This window comes from Aphidius gifuensis, linkage group LG1 (genome assembly GCF_014905175.1).
Source record: "Aphidius gifuensis isolate YNYX2018 linkage group LG1, ASM1490517v1, whole genome shotgun sequence".
NCBI lineage: Eukaryota > Metazoa > Arthropoda > Insecta > Hymenoptera > Braconidae > Aphidius > Aphidius gifuensis.
In genome coordinates, this window is record NC_057788.1 from 17,739,766 (window position 1) to 17,758,482 (window position 18,717).

General features: G+C 30.2%; 2 protein-coding genes across 3 annotated transcripts in view; one reads left to right on the plus strand and one right to left on the minus strand.

Annotated features, from left to right (window-relative positions):
- The window catches only part of LOC122850099 (pseudouridine-5'-phosphate glycosidase), a 76,031-nt gene that overhangs the window by 30,153 nt on the left and 27,161 nt on the right, over positions 1–18,717 (minus strand). For both annotated transcript variants that reach the window (XM_044149122.1, XM_044149130.1), the window contains exons 5-6: positions 12,872–13,077; positions 12,546–12,745 (exon numbers count right to left, since the gene is read on the minus strand). In XM_044149122.1, coding sequence (XP_044005057.1) covers positions 12,546–12,745; positions 12,872–13,077 — 406 coding nt within the window. The remainder of the gene's footprint in view (positions 1–12,545; positions 12,746–12,871; positions 13,078–18,717) is intronic.
- Positions 918–3,557, plus strand: LOC122850239. The gene is made up of 2 exons (XM_044149357.1): positions 918–1,584; positions 1,671–3,557. Exons 1-2 carry the CDS (start codon positions 1,308–1,310, stop codon positions 2,057–2,059), a joined length of 666 nt encoding a protein of 221 aa, XP_044005292.1. The 5' UTR covers positions 918–1,307; the 3' UTR covers positions 2,060–3,557.

Consider the following 18,717-nt stretch of genomic DNA (forward strand, 5'->3'; position numbering starts at 1 on the left):
GAAAATAATTTTTTTTGTAGATAAATGTACTGAAAAATCTTGTAAGGTTTTCTTTTTCTCCAAGAACGAAAGGTTAATAAAGTATTACAAGTAATTTATATTTACTAAAAGTGTATTTTAGACTCCAAACAGAGTTACCATATGCTGAAATTTATCATGTCCTGATTTGAGAGTGGTTGAATAAAAACAGTATAATAAACAATTAAACAACAGCAATAAACAATAACAATGTTAAATAATGTATTTTGGACTTTTATTTTGTTACTAATAACTAGCTATTGAGTGGATGTTTCATCTCATTTTATTCTCGCGGTAACTTTTCATAAATTACCAAAACTGAGATAACAAGAAATGACAGCTTGGCCATAATCTAAAAAAATTTAACATCATTTTTTGCTATGATTATTAAGAAATGACATCGAATCACGCTCTATTAATGTGATAAAAACATAGTTAATTTTTTTCTCAATTTAAGTAGATTAATTATTATGTTTTGTATGATGTAGAGCCCGGATTACACCATAATTGAAATTGAAAGCAAAAAATATCTTGATCAAATCTTGATCAGGATTCAATCAAGCTTTCTGAAATGAGGTAACTTGATCAATTTTTGATCAGGATCGGATATCAAATCCGTCGAGCCTGACCAGATTTCCACTCGGGACGGTCTTCAAAAATATTTTTGAAATGAATTTTTTTTTGATTTTTCCTTAATTTGCTCCGACTTACTGCACTTTTATCTCTTTTATTCCGTAAATTGGAAAAAGAAGTAGGATAGTAAAATTTAAAAAAATTAACTAGTCATTTTAGCATGAAACATCCCATATACCCCAAACACATATTGGTTTGTTATAAAACAGGTGCGCAACATAAAGAGATACATATTATACTCATAAAAAAAAACTACGAGTTGATGTAATCCGAGTTCAGCCGAAGTGAGTCAAGCACTCGGCGCGAACCGTACGTTAATCGAATAAGTATAGAGTGTGCCCAGCCCTGCATTCAAAGACCATGAGAGTAAGGTCTATTACTCTTGTTGGCTTAAATTAATAGTTCATTTTTAATTTTTTTTAACTGTTAAGTCTTCTTGTATGCAATCTCGCAACGTCCAGTCAATGTGTTTTTTTTTCGTACTATGTACAGTACTAAAAAGTTTTGTCACACAGTTTGATTCTGGGTGTGGTTACATATAGCGTAAGATCGACTCTACGTTTTTAGATATTATTAAATCAAATTGTCTCATCTAGCTCCAAAAACTAACAACCAAAAAAAGTAATATTCAGAAAAAAAAAAAAAAACTCAACGAGATGAAGAAAAGAAGCCTCTCTGGCAATATTGGAGTTGGAGTATTTATTATTGGTTTAGTGTGTGTTTGTGTTGCATTTTGTACGTCTTCATGGCTTGTCAGTGATAGTAGATTGTCCGGAGCTACTTTAGAATCATTGGGCATTTGGACACATTGCTTTAGATCATTGCCTGATCCATCGAGAAGAGATGATCCAAAAAGATACTTTGTTGGTTGTCGATGGGTATTTGATAAATTCACAGCTGGATATTCTGATATAAAAGGCTTTCTTTTCCCTCGTAAGTATAGTAATTATTACTATACTACTTTGATAAGTATTAAAATTTTAATAAAATAATTGATATTTTTATATTTTATTTTTCAGCTTTTATGATTGTGACTGAGTTTTTTTTTACACTCTGCCTTCTTTCGGTCTTGATCTCATTTGGTTTAATTTCATTGTTTACACAATGCTGTGATCCAGAACAAAAAAAATACGTTAAACTAATTCAGGTCATTGGTTACACATTATTATTTGGAGGTGTTTGCGGATGTATTGCTCTTATAGTTTTTGCATCATTCGGTAATACTGAAGGATGGATGCCAGGACAAAAAAATAATTTTTTCGGCTGGTCTTTTGTTGTGGGAATTATTGGCAGTGTCATGACGTTAATAGCTGCTAGTTTATTTCTTGTAGAAGCAAATATACAAGAAAAAAAACGTAAATATTTAAAAGAATCTCAGACTCGTTTTCAAATGGAATCGAGAACTTGAAAAGTTCCGAACATAATAAACAACAAAAGAAGCTATTAATTTTTATTATATATAATAAATATATTTAAGTCATGAATCTCATGTTTTTGAGACAAACTAAAATTTATCTCAAAATTTTTTTGCACCAACCATATAATCATATGGTTATTAATTTTCTATAATTAAAATAAGTTTCGAGATTCACCTACTCAATAGACATTTAATTGTTATTTAATCCGTCCTCAAGTACAACATCATATTTTGTAAAACTATGAAATAAGTACCTTCAATTTAAAAAACTGTTGATATAAGTATTATCTCATGTAAATTTTGTATTTTTATGACTAATTTTAATTTAAAAGGCGTTTATTCATAAAATGTATATAAATATTTTTTTAATATTGTCAAATGACTCGGCTATTTTTTAGTTAAAAAATACATCAAGTATAATATTACTTTATTCGATAACTATTTAATTTATTTTTTACCTTTATTTAATACTTTATAAGAAAAAGACACAATAAGTACGCTCAAGTAGTGGTCAGTGCTCTTATAAGAATAATAAAAACTTTTTGATATACTATTTATTATAAGTTAGTAAGACGTCAAAATAATAATATGAAAAACTAATGACAAAAAAATTCTTAAATAACGTAAACTATCACCGCATAATGAGAGACAAGCCTCTTGAATAATTTGTACGCATACAGCCTGATGATTCAGAGGGTGTGGCTGACATAATAGTAATCTTGAGTTTTACTTTTGAAAATAAAATCTATGGCATACATGCATTTTGTAATCTTAGAATTTACAAATAACTATTTTCTATTTTATAAATTTCTATTTTATCAGTTTGCTCAATTTAGAAATTGAGGTTGTTTTTAACTAAACTTTCCCGTAACTTAATTTTTGATATTTTTTTTTTTTTAAATTTTTATAAATGAAATAATTATCAACTTGGTGCGAGGGGGAAGTCACTTGTGTAATCTGGTGTACATAGAGAAAGAAATCTTCAATAATCTCTTGTAATCTTACCAAAATGATTTCGAAAAAATCGTGTAACTATACCGCAATCTTCGGTATTCTTGTAATCTTCTGTAATCAACAATAACCTTGAAAAATCGCATGTAATCAGCAATAGTCTTGAGTCGTATATTTGTAATCTTGATATGATTATAGAAAATTTCAGTAATCTTTCCAACTCCTTGTCCGGATCACGCATGCGTTCGCATATTCAGTGAATTTTTTTTTTTTACATTTTAGCGCAATATGTGACTTATTTTCTGTCGGTTTCTTAACAATAAATAAAGTTCAATAATTTATGATATCTTGTCAGTGAAACCTTGTCAGTGAAATCACAAAGAATCTTGTATATGATTTCAAGGAAATTAATCTGTAACCTGGTGAACTAAATCTTGAAGTGACTTCCCTTCGATTTGATGAATTTTTTTTATACTTCTCTTCTGCGTTAGATTCCAGATAATTAGTGTCAAAGTTGACAATTTTAACATATAAGCATAAAGAGTATACTCTATAGAGGCATTTTTGCGATTGTATTTTTCTAAATTCGCGATCAAAATTTCGAATTTTTTTCAATAGATTCGAACCGTATAAAAATAGAAAATTACTGGAAAAAAAATTATTTATATCCTCAGTGCCGTTTGAAACATATTCGCTAATTGCTTCCGAAATTTATGATTGTCAGCCGGCTGAATTACAGTAAGTATATATATGTACGTTCTTTCACGCCAGATGTTTTGTCGGGTTTTGACTTCCACAACTTATCCCTTCTTTTTTTTGCCCTCTCTTTACTAAGTAAACTGCTCAATGCACATAATTTTAGTTTCTGCGCTGGTAAGTTTAAGCATAACGAGCAAAGAGAGGGTAAAAAAAAAAGGAGTAAATTGTGGACGTGAAAATCCGGCATAAAAGAATTCACCTATTAAAAATCTGAATTTTCATTGGTACAGTATTAGTGTCTATAAGTATGAAACGGCAACACTCACACCATGAAAAATAAAAAACAGGATAGCTATTCTTGACATAATTATGCGCAAGTCATCCCGAGCGATTGGGATAACTATTTCGTAGGAATTCACTCTAATTTATGGCTTTATTTGTATCTTTCTCAATGGTTTTCATCAAACGACTAAACTGCTTTCAAGCGTTTTCATGTTAGGATAACATGTTATGATAACATTGTTATCCCGTATACATGAAATAATTATGTCAAGAATAGCTATCCAGGAAGACGAACTCCAAGAAGACTAGAGACCAGGAGAGTCAACTCCTTGTGGTGGGGGATAACGCTGCACGAAGAAAATTTTGCATTTTTTTTTACTATAATACGATAGCAATTTTTGCTGTGTTTTACAGTAAGCTGGGAACATAAGAGCATCATATTAAAAATTGAGATAGACCATAGCAATGTTCATTGGAGAACCCCACCTACTGGTTATCCCCCACGGAAATATAAAATTTGGGCAAACTTGTTAAGAAGTTTTTATAGAATTTTTATGAAACCCCCCCCCCCCCCCATGAGTTGATTTTTTTTTAAAATTAATTTAAATTTTAACGAAATAAAAAACAAAAAATAAATCTTTCGTCGGGATTTGAACCCGGGTCTTTCTGGGTGCGAAGCAAGTACTTTACCTCGAAGCCAGAATTCTTATGATAGATATCTATTAAAATATACATAAGAATATGACTATTCTAAATTATACTTGGCTGTTTTATTCCCGATTTTATCTTTCTTTCTCATACAAATATGGACAAAGAGTTGATAAAATTAAAATTTTTTATATTTGAATGAGAGTCAATAATAGAATTCTGATTAAACAGTAAATTAAAAAAATTTAGAATAGTCATATTCTTATGTACACTGAGAGAAATTTTAACTAAAAATTAAAATCATGGTTGGATAGAAATTACTATAGTACTTTGTAATTTTTGTTTTAATTCTGGGACTGGCCGCGAGAGTCGGAATTACTACAATAAAATTATGTAAAATGTGTAAAATGTCAAAAAATTGTTGGGTTACTTCAAGCCTCTATACATCGTTATCTATTGCAGATGGACATGGGGTTGAGTGAAGTTTATTATTGAAAATTCAATTCTAAACAATTTATAAAGAATTACTTTTTTTGATTAATCTCTTAGATAATGAGTTATGAGTTAATTAAAATAAAGACATACATGTTTTGTGAAAACAATAAAAATTATTATATGGTTGAATAAAAAATACTGCACAATTTAATAAATATTCTTATATATATAATAAAAATTATCATGTAGACATATAAAAGTTAGCATAGACTTAAATATTTTTTACTATATAGCTTTGTAAAAATTCTGTTTGTGGGACGAAATAACACAAAGATGGCCGACCGATTGAACAAATGATTGAACTGTCATGTAATTTCAAGCATTTCTATAGCCTTATCTATTGAAGCTAGGTATGGGGTTAAGCGAGGTTTATTGTTGGTTATTTATTTCTAAACAATTTATCAAGAATAACTTTTTTCTATTTAACAATTAGTTTTCGAGTTTTGAGCGTGTAAACAGAAAAGAAAAAATGTTGCCGGGAATTGATTGCTATTCTCCGTGAATCTAGCACAAACTGCCCAACTTAACACAAAAAATGTCCAACTTTTAAATAAAATTTATAATAAAATTTAGTAAATTCTAAAACCGGTAGTGGGTAAATTCTCAGTCTGCTAGAATTTACTTGTGAGTGTCGCACGGAAAAAAATTTTTAGCTGCAGTCACGAGGCGTTTGGATAGTTAAAAAAGGATAGTTGATTTAATAATCAAGCCCGATATATTAAAAAGACAATCGGTTAGTTATTCCAGCCGACTGGATAGCTAGCGTGGCTAACCAACTCGTCAGATTCGACATAATCTCAATGTCAACAGCTGTTGTGTTCATAACCTCTCTTTTTTGACAGATCCACCAAATTATTATTAACAATGACTAAAATAATCCATATAGTTATTAAAAATTTAGCATAAGATTTTGTATTCAAGTTGGCGTTTATTTGGTGCATCAAATTTAGTATAAAATTAATTAGATAATAATTTTAAAAATTAGTAAATGTACATTAATATATTGTTTGTACTTCGTATGTCTATATACTTATAGTTATGCATATACGCAATCCTAAATAGCTACTACAGCGATACCAGCTTGTCAGGCTTTGGATAGCTACCACAGCTATCCAAAGTGTAGCTAATGTAACGAGTAGGCACGCTGTTTTCACAAGAATAGTAACCTGTCAAATGTGGATTGCCAAAATAACAATCCTCTGCTAACTATCCAAAGGTTAGTTAGCCGTGGATAGGAGAGACAGCTATCCAGCTCGTTGCTGCAGCTAAAAATTTTTTTCCGTGCGTGAATTTAGTCATTTTTTTAAACAGAAATTACAATAAAATTGTGTAAATTTTATGGCTTAGTAGTGTATATAGTCAATGGCCAGATTTTTTACATAATTTTATTGTAAAAATTATCTATCAATATACGAATAATTCTTATAAATGACGGGGGAACGCAGTTTTTACTATTTATTTTGTATTTTTTTCTTTTACGTTTGTAATTCTTAGTTAATATTTCTCTCAGTGTATATTTTAATAGATATCAATCATAAGACTTCTGGCCTCGAAGTAAAGTACTTGCTTCACAACCAGAAAAACCCGGGTTTAAATCCCGACGAATGATTTATTTTTTGTTTTTTATTTCATTAAAATTTGAATTAATTTTTAAAAAAAATCAACTCACGGGAGGGGGGGGGGTGATAAAAATTCGAAAATTTTTATCAAATTTTTATATCAAAACTTCTTAACAAGTTTGCCCAAATTTTATAAAAATTTTATAAAATATTTCCGTGGGGGTTGTTGCGAGTTTCCGCCACTGAAATATAATAAAACTGGAAGCCGACATCTCTCGTCAAAAGTGTCGCCGAGAGAGAAACGAAATTGGTGAATTCTTGTCCTTGTCAGTACAGTCACGTCACCTAAAATTGGTTGAGACTACTGAAATGCAGTGTAACTTTTATATCGTGTAGTACTAGTTTGTTGTGACGTTGACTGTACAAGATTTAACGTGCGCATGCGTGACTGAGAGTGAAATTCACCAATATATTGCTATCTCTGGCGACACTCCCGTGCACATTGGCTAAGCATAGGAGTTCAGCTGCCAGTTGTATTATATTCCAGTGGTTTCCGCGCAGTGCCATGGTAATTTTTACTATGGTCAAACGCAAAATTCACTTTGTTTATATAGCTCGTAAAAAAATATTGTAAAAGAAATTTGTAATTTATTTGTTGGTTTTTTTTTCCTACGATAAATACTTTGACATAAAAAAACTGACCCAGACCAGGACTTGAACCCATATCTTCCGGAAGAAAATCCTTCGTGGTATTCACTGCGCCACGACATGGGATTCGAAAATAAGATTTGGTTTGTTTTACATCAACCATTTGAAAATAAGTGGTGGCACTTGACATTTCTGAGTCTGGCACTATCTAATACGAAAACCGTGCTCTAACCGACTTAACCACGAACGCAAGTTGAGACAAAAAGATTATTATATATTCTACTTTAATTGACTTTATGCTGAAAGCTTACGTATAAAATTTTTATTGTTATGAACTTGTGACGAATGGCTTAGTAATTAATAAAAATGAAAATACAATTTATTTAGTATCATAATTTTCTTACACATTTGCCAATAGTATTTTAATTTATTATGACAAATGTAGCTAAAGAAAAGATTGAGCTGAATGAATTGTGTTGTTAAATAAATTAATTCCTCAGCCACTTACCACAATTATATTAATTTATTTTGGCGAATAGATCTATAAAATAAATTGAAATTACTACACGGAGAGAAATCCGCAGCAAAAAATGCTGTAGAGTATATCAAACAAATTTTACTGTAGTCTACTGGAAATTTTGAAGTTGCATGGGGAGGCCACCAATATCAACTAGAATTTCCTATTACACTACAGTAATTTTGATCAATACAAAAAAAAAAACAACAAAAAATTAAATAAAACCTTATTGTTTTAACATCAAAATAAAAATGTAACGTGTTTATTAATTTTTAAAAAATAAACCATCATGTGTTTCACTGCATTTATATTTAGATTCATTAATAAAATAAAAATAATAAACTTTTTTAGAAGAGCCCGGGAAAAAATCTTAGATACCCAGAGATACGCGGAAAAGATACACGCAGATACCCCATTTGATTATATCTTCAAAGACATGCGCAGATCCTCCAATGTCTTGGTATACCTTTGAAGATACCCAGCGGTGTACATCAAGTTCACGGTTACGATCGCTGGGTATCTTTAAATATCTTCGAAGATCTGAAAAAATCTGTAGATGTCTGCACAAACATAATCGAGCAAGGTACCTGCAGGTATCTTCTAAATTTTTCCCTGAGTCCCTAGTGAAAATAATTTTGACAAAATTCATCTTATTTTGGCAAATTTTGTCAAATTTTTTTTGTCAATATTTGTCAAATTTTGTCAATTTCAACAAATTTTTTCTTTTGATAAATTTTGGAAACATTTGACAAAATTTGTCTAATGTTGACAAATTCTGTCAAATTTTGGCAATATTTGTCAAATTTTATCTAATTTTGGCAACGTTTGTCAAATATAATAATTTTTTTTTTTTGATAAATTTTGAAAATATTTATCTAATGTTGGCAACGTTTGTCAATTATAATAATTTATTTTTTTTTGAAAAATTTTGAATACATTTGACGAAAAAATTTGTCTAAATTAGACAAATTTTTTCGAACTTTGCCAAATTTTTTTTAAATCGTTAATTTAGAGGAAACTATATGAATTTGATAATTTTTTAAAATTTATCTATAAACCGGAAGATATCGTCGAATTGTTACCATCTTTGCTACTGATGATATTAATCAATTAGTATAGAAAATAGAAAATAATATATTGATGAATGTTTCTCGCATGCAGGCATGTAATGTTCTGTTAGTATATAAAGAAAATCATATATCCATCACTCATATGGTAATATTGAACAGATAGACAGATTTATATATAGATGATGTGTTAAACTTATTCAAATGATACATAACTGTCGGAAATTGCGTACATAATATAATAATGCAGACAACATAACTAGGTTTTTTTTTTTTTTTTTAATTCAAATAATTTTAGCAAAATTTGTCAAATTTTGACAAAATTGCCCTTAATTTGACAAAATTTGTCAAATAATTTTGTCAAATTTTGTCAAGTTTTCTAATTTTGCCAAAATTTGACAAAATTAGTTTGTCCGTAATTGTCGTCAATTGAGGAGTCCCAATTTCCTCTCAAAATTTGCCAAATTTTGACTAAATTTGACAAAATTTCTCATAATTATTTGACGAAATTATTTTCACCAGGGGTATCTTCAAAGATCTGTAGCGATCTGTGTATGTGTTCACAGATATTATCAAATCGGGTATCTGCGGGTATCTTCGGGATTTTTCCCCGGGAGGTTAGGACACACTTGATTTACAATAAATATTCGTGTCATCTGGCGGGAAAACCTGCTGTACACTACAGTAATTTCTGGTCTAAAATATACCAATAACTCAAGATCTCGAAAATTCCGGCAGACTACAGTAAAAAATTTAGATGAAATATAATAATAATCATTATAATAAGTGGGAATTAGTCGCTGAAATGACGTTGGCCATGATTTTTACGATACCACTACAGTAATATATGCTGCGGATTTCTCTCCGTGTGGTTAAATTATTATACATTCCGGTACTTGTATTTTTTTCAAGAGCATCTTGATCAAGATTAATCAAGGAAACCTTAACTTATCCTTAATAAGGCCAGCCTGATCAGGAATTGATCAAGGAAACCTTAACTCATCCTTAATAAGGCCAGCCTGATCAAGAATTGATTAAGGAAACCTTAATTTATCCTAATAAGACCAGCCTGGCCCAAACTTGATCAAGAATTGATCAATTAATATACATTTTAGTACTTGCATTTTTTTCAAGATCACCTTGATCAAGATTGGATCAAGGTAACCTTAACTCATCCTTATTAAGGTCAGCCTGATCAAGAATTGATCAATTAATATATATCTCGTTACTTGTATATTCTCCAGGGCTCATCTTGATCAAGATTGGATCAAGGTAACCCTAACTTATCCTTAATAAGGCCGGCTTGATCCAAACTTGATCAAGAATTGATCAGTTATTACATATTTCGGTACTTGCATTTTTTTATTGTTTAATCCATTCATTGTTTCAATTATCTTATTCTTTCACTGATAAAATGATTATTCCTAATAACAACGACGCTATGGCCTAGTTATGTTTCAAGACTGGTCTAAATATATAAACTCCTTAAAACTATTTTGTGTATCTATTCCCTCCGTGGCCGAGCGGTCCAACGCTCCAGCAAAAAACCAGAAACTTATAAAAAATAACGAAGTTCCCCCGCCGGGAATCGAACCCGGGTCTTTTGTTCTCACATAGACGGTGAGTAGGTTGCAAAAAACCTGAACAGAACCATATATTACAAAAATACGTTCAATGGTAGTCCTGGCCGTTCACAGGTTGCCAGGCATAATTTAAACAACTCTTCCACACATAATTTTTTATCAAGTACTTTTAATTTTATTGTATTAACTTAATTTTAAAATGGCTGCCTTATCAATTACCATCCGGCCGAGATATTAATTTTTGAAAATTGAAAAAAACATGAATTTTAAAACACGTTATAAATGGCAGCCGAGCTAGGTTATTTTTTTTCAATGTATTTTAAATATAAAAAAAAACTTGGCTGCCAAAAAAATAATTGTTAAAGTGGTTAAAAAAATTATTAAAAATTAAATTGAATTGTAGAGTAATGCGGGGAAAATAATAGAGTGGTGGGGAGTTTTGTATCTTTCTTTTCTCTATAGTTTTCTTTTTCTAATATAAACTCCAAGCTGACTGCCAAACTTCCCACCACTCTATTATTCTCGCGCCACTCTGTAATCCCCATACCGCTCAGCCACCGCATTACTCTACAATTTAAATTTTATAATTTAATTTTTAATAATTTTTTTAACCACTTTAAGAATTATTTTTTTGGCAGCCAAGTTTTTTTTATATTTAAAATACATTGAAAAAAAATAACCTAGCTCTGCTGCCATTTATAACGTGTTTTAAAATTCATGTTTTTTTCAATTTTCAAAAATTAATATCTCGACCGGATGGTAATTGATAAGGCAGCCATTTTAAAATTAATTTAATACAATAAAATTTAAAGTACTTGATAAAGAATTTCGTGCGGAAGAGTTGTTTAAATAAATTATCAAATTTTTACCTGGCTTACCTGTGGACGGCAGGTCATTAAAACGGAAGCCAATAGATGCAACGTGTTCTGGGTCTCGAGGACTACCATTGAACGTATTTTTGTAATATATGGTTCTGTTCAGGTTTTTTGCAACCTACTCACGGACTAACAGGGCTTCTTATTTTTTCTAAGTTTCATCGAGTTAACTCCGACGTTCTTCTATTCGTCAATTCATTTTTTGAAAATGAATTTCCTTTAGTACGTACAATCTAAACTCCGTTGGTTCGAATCCCGGTAGGTGCGCTTATTAGAAAAAAAAAAAAAAATTGTCTTTTTAATTCTCTCGCTCTCTTCCTTCGCTGAGTGGACCTAGGTGAATTCAGTTCCGTGGTACCCCATGGTTACCCCCTGGGCCATTGTTTTCCGACCGTTTATTAAAAAAAAATTCTAATTATTAAAAATAATAATATAATTTTCGTCTTTTGATCAAGTAAACATCAAGTTTTGATCAAGATGCTTGATCAAAACTTGATTAAAAACGTAACGCCAAACGTGATCAAATATTGATCAAGTAAACATGATCCAGTTTTGATCAAGCATCTTGATCAAATCTTGATCACGTTTGGCGTTACGTTCTTGATCAAGTTTGGATCAAGCATCTTGATCAAGAATGGATTTGAAATCAATGTTGCCTGATCAAATTTTGATCAAGACTTGATTTCAATTTCCACTCGGGGACATGGAGAAGCTATGTCGCTTCTTAATATTTTTCATGTAAATCGACCATATTTTGGTGGAATAGATTAGGAAAACATGGAATATGGTCGATTGTGTAATAGTAATTTGCGTTTTTATTCTATTATATATTTTTTTAACTAAAATTACTATATTTACGGAAATTTATATGATGTAAATTCAACTAGAATTTTTTTGACGCCTTTTTTAGGTAAAAGTTATTGTTGAATGAATCACAAAAATATGGATTTTTTAGTATTTTCTTTAGCTGAATTCACTTTTAGTGGAACTTTTAATTACAGAGATAAGAAAAAAAAAAAAAATCACGAGCCATGGTATGTATAATACAAATAAGTACATAACGGGAATCGTTTCAAATGTTTTGAAACACTGATTTCTTATATAAACCGAAACGGTTTCAATTCTCTTTTGGTATTAACAAAATTAAACTTACTTGGCACCTGGCATTGAACAGCAATGTTAATGACCTCGCTAATCGATTCAGTCGGCAAATTTCCATCTAGAACTACTAGTCTGGCTGCTTCAATTCTAGAATAGTTTTTTTTCACAAAATCCGCGTCTATTGATTTAAAAATATCCATCTCTCCAAATCCAAATTTACATTCGCCATTTTTATCAGTTACTCCTGTATACCTGAAAGTCAAAAAAACTCATTTTTTTTTTTAAACAAAAAATTTGAGAGTTTCAAATAATAAATAAAACTGATGATCATTGAAAATGTAAGCAAATTAGATAATAGCCAATAATTTATATTTATACCTGGCCGTAATTTTATCCGACAATTTGTCAATAGTTTCTTCAGCACTTGGAAGGCTTCGTATAATATCTACACCAGCATTATCATCACCAACAACAGATAAAAATTGAGCTTTTTCAATTCCAATTGCAATCAATGCAGCTGCAATATTTCTACCAACACCACCAAAACTCTGTCGTCTTTTTCCTTTGTGTGTTCGTCCATCAAACTAGAATAAATAAATAAAAATATCCATTTAATGTATTTTTATTTAGTATATATGTATATAAATATCAAGTTTTACAAAGATGGTAAGTGAAAAAAAAAATCCAACTGAAAATCAATTATTGGCTTACAATTATTATGTGAATTTTTATTAAAAAATATGATACTGTATAGAGAATATGAAAATCTAAATCTGTGAAAATTAAACAAATTTTACTTTATTTACTAAATTTTTTTTATAGCTCAGTCTTTAGTGAAGCACCTCATTCAACTGAAATTAATAATTCAATGATGAATAGCGTCTGACACTTTGAGTTTACAGCTTGGTAATTTTTATATGTTATGTATCCGAGTAGAAATTTGATCAGGATAGCCTGAACACTGATCCGAATCGGATCAGGAGATCGTAAAGATATCCTTAGTCAGGTATCATTATCAAATCCTGATTCATTCTGGATCAGGATAACCTTAACTTATTTTTAATGGGGATATCTTGATAAGTTAAGGATATCCTGATGTTATCCGGATCATGCAAATAGTATTTAAAAAATAAATTATTTGATAATTTTCACTTGATCAAATACTATTTGCATGATCCGGATAACATCAGGATATCCTTAACTTATCCTTAAGGGATTTGGACGATTTTTTAAAACGAAGAGTGAGACAACATTTTTTCTGTTTTTTGTCTTTTTCGCACTCATAGAAATATTGTGTTTCTAGAAGTCATCCGCAAGAGGTCTCTAGTGATTTTTCAATAATTCCTCATAAAAATCCATTTTTTCATACTTTAATTATTAATTGTAAAAAAACTATGCTCCAAACCTCTTTTACTTTTTTTCTATACGTTTTCTTTTGTTTCATTTTATAACCCGATAGTTTTTTTTTCATGATGTCATATTGTCGATTGGAGATATTGGTATTTTAATGGATTTTTTTTTGACAAAAATCGCATTCTCCATAAGAGCCAATGTTAAAAGTTGTCAAATTTAAAAATTAATAAAAAAAAAACGAGCTTCCAAACAATTACCAAAAAATCACATAAAATGTATTAGTATTTCAAAAATCTACTGTATAAATTTTATTTCTTTCTCATATTCCGAAAAAAATCATCCAAATCCCTTAATAGGGATATCTTGATCCAATCTAGATCCAGACTTGATCAAGTAAAAATTATCAAATAGAGATGCACACGAGACGAGACCAGTCTCGGCACTTTCTCGTCTCGTCTCGCGAACTCGAGACGAGACTGACAATTTTTCAGACAAGACGAGGCTGAGACGATACTAGCATAAGTCCGAGACTTCTCGCGAGAGTCTCACCGTATCATCAATAAATATCAAATTTGGTTTTCTTAATTTTTTTTTTTTTTTTTTTGTGGTGCCTTTTTTAGTATTAAGTTCTTATACATATTGCATCTATATAATAACTATAAACAAACAAAAAAATATATAAAATGAATAAAAATTCAATTGAAATCCAGCTTAATTTAAAAAAATGATGGTAAATTATATTTTGATTTAGACGTACGAAATAAATAAAGAACATCTTCATTATATATGTTAAATCAAAGTATAAATAAGCATTTTTTTTTTAAATTTAAACTTGATTTATTTATTATTAATTTATATTCATTTTTTTGTTTGTTGTTCAGTACAATCGATACGTAATTTTTGAGTTAAAATAAATGCAATATTCATTGTTAATTAATAATTGAAAGAAAACTAATAAAGTACTCATACGTTATAAAAGAATAAAAAAGAAACAAAAAATATTTTATATGCATATATTACAAGAATGTATATATTTAAAAATGTTGTATTGATAATAAAAAAAAAAAGTTTACTTTTGTTCACTTTATATTTATACAGCCGAGACTAGACGAGACTCCAATTTTTTTTACTCGAGACGAGACTCTGATTTTTTCAGCCGAGACGATACCGAGACGAGACTGTTGTTTTGGTTATTTTTCGAGACCGAGACGAGACTCGATCAAATCTCGTCTCGTCTCGTCTCGTCTCGTGTGCATCTCTATTATCAAATAATTTATTTTTTAAAACACCATTTGCCTGATCCGGATAGCGTCAGGATAACCTTATATGATCCTGAGTAACGATATCTTGATCCAACCTGGATCCAGACTTGATCAAGTAAAAATTATCAAATAATTTATTTTTTTAAATAGCATTTGCCTGATCCGGATAGCGTCAGGATAACCTTAACTTATCCTCAATAGGGATATCTTGATCCAACCTGGATCCAGACTTGATCAAATGATAGTTGTCAAATAATTTAATTTTTTTAACACCAGTTGCTTGATCCGGAAAACATCAGGACATCCTTAACTTATTCTTAAGGAATTACCTCGGCCAAATTTTGCGGTATAGGAGAGGGGATAAAGCCTATGTTTAATACATTGGTCTGAGAGCCATTGCCAACCTCAAAAAGATGAACTTTTTATTTTTTATTTTTGATAAAACAATAGTTTGTTGAAATAATATTGTATAATAACCTAATATTATTAGTCCCTGAAATATAATTGATCAACTTTTTATTCTTTTAAACATTTATTCAATAGTTAAAAAAAATGTGTAAATCGTGAAACACCGCAAAAAAAAAAAAACAGTTGGTTGTACTGAGAGTGCGGTTGTGTTAGTGTATGATATAGCTGCTGTGGCAGTATGTGTGTATCAATGTGGGATTTATTACTAGCGTTTTTAAACCTACGCGCCACAACATGGCGGATCACTATTCGGTGTTGCCAAGCGTACATTAGAATATAGTAGACGTCATATATACTGCTCGATTAGATGAATTTTTTCATACTTTAATTATTAATTATAAAAAAACTAAGCTCCAAACCTCTTCAATTTTTTTCCATACGTTTTGTTTTGTTTCACTTCATAGCCCAATAGGTTTTTTTTCACGATGTCATTATTTCGATTAAAGATATCGGTATTTTAATGGACTTTTTTTTGACAAAAATCGTATTCTCCATAAGAGCCCATGTTAAAAGTTGTCAACTTTGAAAATTAATAAAAAAATAACGAGCTTCCAAACAATTACCAAAAAATTACATAAAATGTATCAGTATTTCAAGAATCTACTGTAAAAATTTCAAAGCATTCTCATTATTAGTGACTGGCCGAGGTAATCCCTTAACTTGATCCAGACTTCATCAAGTTAAAGATATTATGAAAATAAATTAATATATTATCGCGATATCTCGGAGGGAAAGGGTAATAGGGAAAAAAAGTTCAGATAAAAGTTGTAGGGGAAAAAATGTAGAAAATTTTTGGTCTTCATGTTTTTTTTTTTTAATTCAATAGTTTAGGAGTAAATTAAGGTCAAAGTTCAGGAAAGTCATAAAGTAGTGGGGAAACAGCAGGAAGAGGAGAAATGAGAAGGAAAGAAAATCGTCAAGTCTCACGCACTCGTATAGTATATGGCACGCGTTTCGGTAGGCTTCGGTCGTTCCCGGGATTCGGTCGAACTACTTTATTGCTGTGTGTTGAAGAAGGACGAAGAAAGAACCGGTTTTTATTTTTGATTATTATTATTATCTTACTCTCACGCGCTCGGCACCCGTATTCAGAGGATGTTCTCATTAGGGCTTACTAATCGAAGAATATCATTCCTATATAAATTTCGTTAATATCCTATAAGAAATAAGTATTTCCGAATATATATTGAGCAGATCTACCAATTAGGAACGTGAACCTCAATCTTTCAGATCTTCCCGTAACTTTGAGTGTGAATAGGCCTCACGGAACAAACGATTTTTTAGTTTAATAGTTATATATGAGTAATAATTACATCACATTTTATGACTTTTTATTTTTTCAATTAATTTTTTTGGTTTTCTTCGAAAATAAAAATATGATCAAAAATACTTTAAAGTGTAAAACTTTCAAAGTTTTTTATACGTTCTAAGAAAAACTGGACATACTTTTCTGTGTGAAATTTTCAGCTTTTTAGATAAAATAATTTTTTTATTTTTCGATAAAACTAAAAATTTAATTGAAAAATTAAAACAACTTGAATGTGATCGATTACTCATCACAATAACTGCCAGAATAATGAACGAAAAAATCTAAAAAAAATAAAGCGTATCGACACACAAAGTTACGAGATCTAAAAAAGTGAGGCCCAAATCAACAGTCGTAGCTGGTAGACCTGGTTACATATATATTTGAAAAAATGACTAAATTTGCTCTAAAAACGCCTTAACAAAAAATTGCTGTGTGATTATTAGTATGTCGATAAATGTATATATATAAATTTGAATGCTACTCCACTTTTTGTCATGATTGCCATTAGAAGTAGACGGTAAGATAATGTCAAAAAACGTAAACAGAACCGAATTGAACAAATACCTGTTAAATGGTAGTTCTTGAGACCCAGAACACGGTTCACCTAATGCCAAGCAATTTTTTTTTGCCCCTGTCCACAGGTAAGCCAGGTAAAAATTGATAATTTAAACAATTCAAAATTGATTGGTGTTTGTTCAATACTTTTAATTTTATTATATTAAGTTAATTTTAAAATCTCAATCAAATTAATTCTATCCCGGCCAAGATATTAATTTTTGAAAATTAAAAAAAATGCCAATTATAAAGTACGTTAAAACTGATTGGCGAGCTATTGTATTTTTTTTTAATGTATTTTAAATATAAAAAAAAAATCTCAATCAAAAAAAAAATGGCTAAAGGGGTTAAAAAAATTATTAAAAATTAAATTATAAAATTTGAATTATAGAGCAATGCGGGGGCTGAGCGGTATGGGGATTACAGAGCGGCGCGAAAATAATAGAGTGGTGGGGAGTTTGGCAGTCAGCTTGGAGTTTATATTAGAAGAGGAAAACTATAGAGAGAAAAAAGATAAAAACTTCCCACTACTCTATTTTTTCCGCGCCCCTCTGTAATCCCCATACCGCTAAGCCCCCGCATTGCTCTACAATTTAAATTTTATAAGGACGCACCGGAATTCAGGCCCGTGAATTCCGTAGAGGACCGCGGTCTACCAAAAATAGGCGTGGTTTACCATGGTGAATTTAATTTCATTGTAGTGTCAGCACTGCTATGTATTAGAAAACGTAAACACCGAAAAATATGATTAATGTATTATAAAGAAAAAAATAATTTGGCATGAAAAAAAAAATTGTCAATTAAAATAGTAGGTGTATATTGTTGTTATCTCAATTATTTAGCCTGTAAATTGTATTTCTTTTCAAAGTTAATGCTTCAAAACCTATCATAACTCAAATGTAAGGTTAGGACAGCACTTATATTTTTGTTATCTTTCAAGATCTTAAACTGGCTGATGTTGCTGTTCATTTTCAACAAAAACAACAATTACTACCTAAATCAGTCAATAGATAATGTGTTTGAAGTGGAATTTTTCTTTTCATTTTGTTAACTGTTATTAACAAATTTATTGTTTCAATAATTTTATTCAGTACAAAATTCAGTAAGCACCACATCCACAACATTAACAATACATACATAGAAAAGTGTAAAAAAAAGTATACATGAGACTGGTTATTTTTTAGGGATTCCTAGGGAGATTTTTAATTTTTATGGATTCACTCTGATTATGGATTCTACGGAACGATTATGCGGCTTATTGTGTATTATGAATTCGT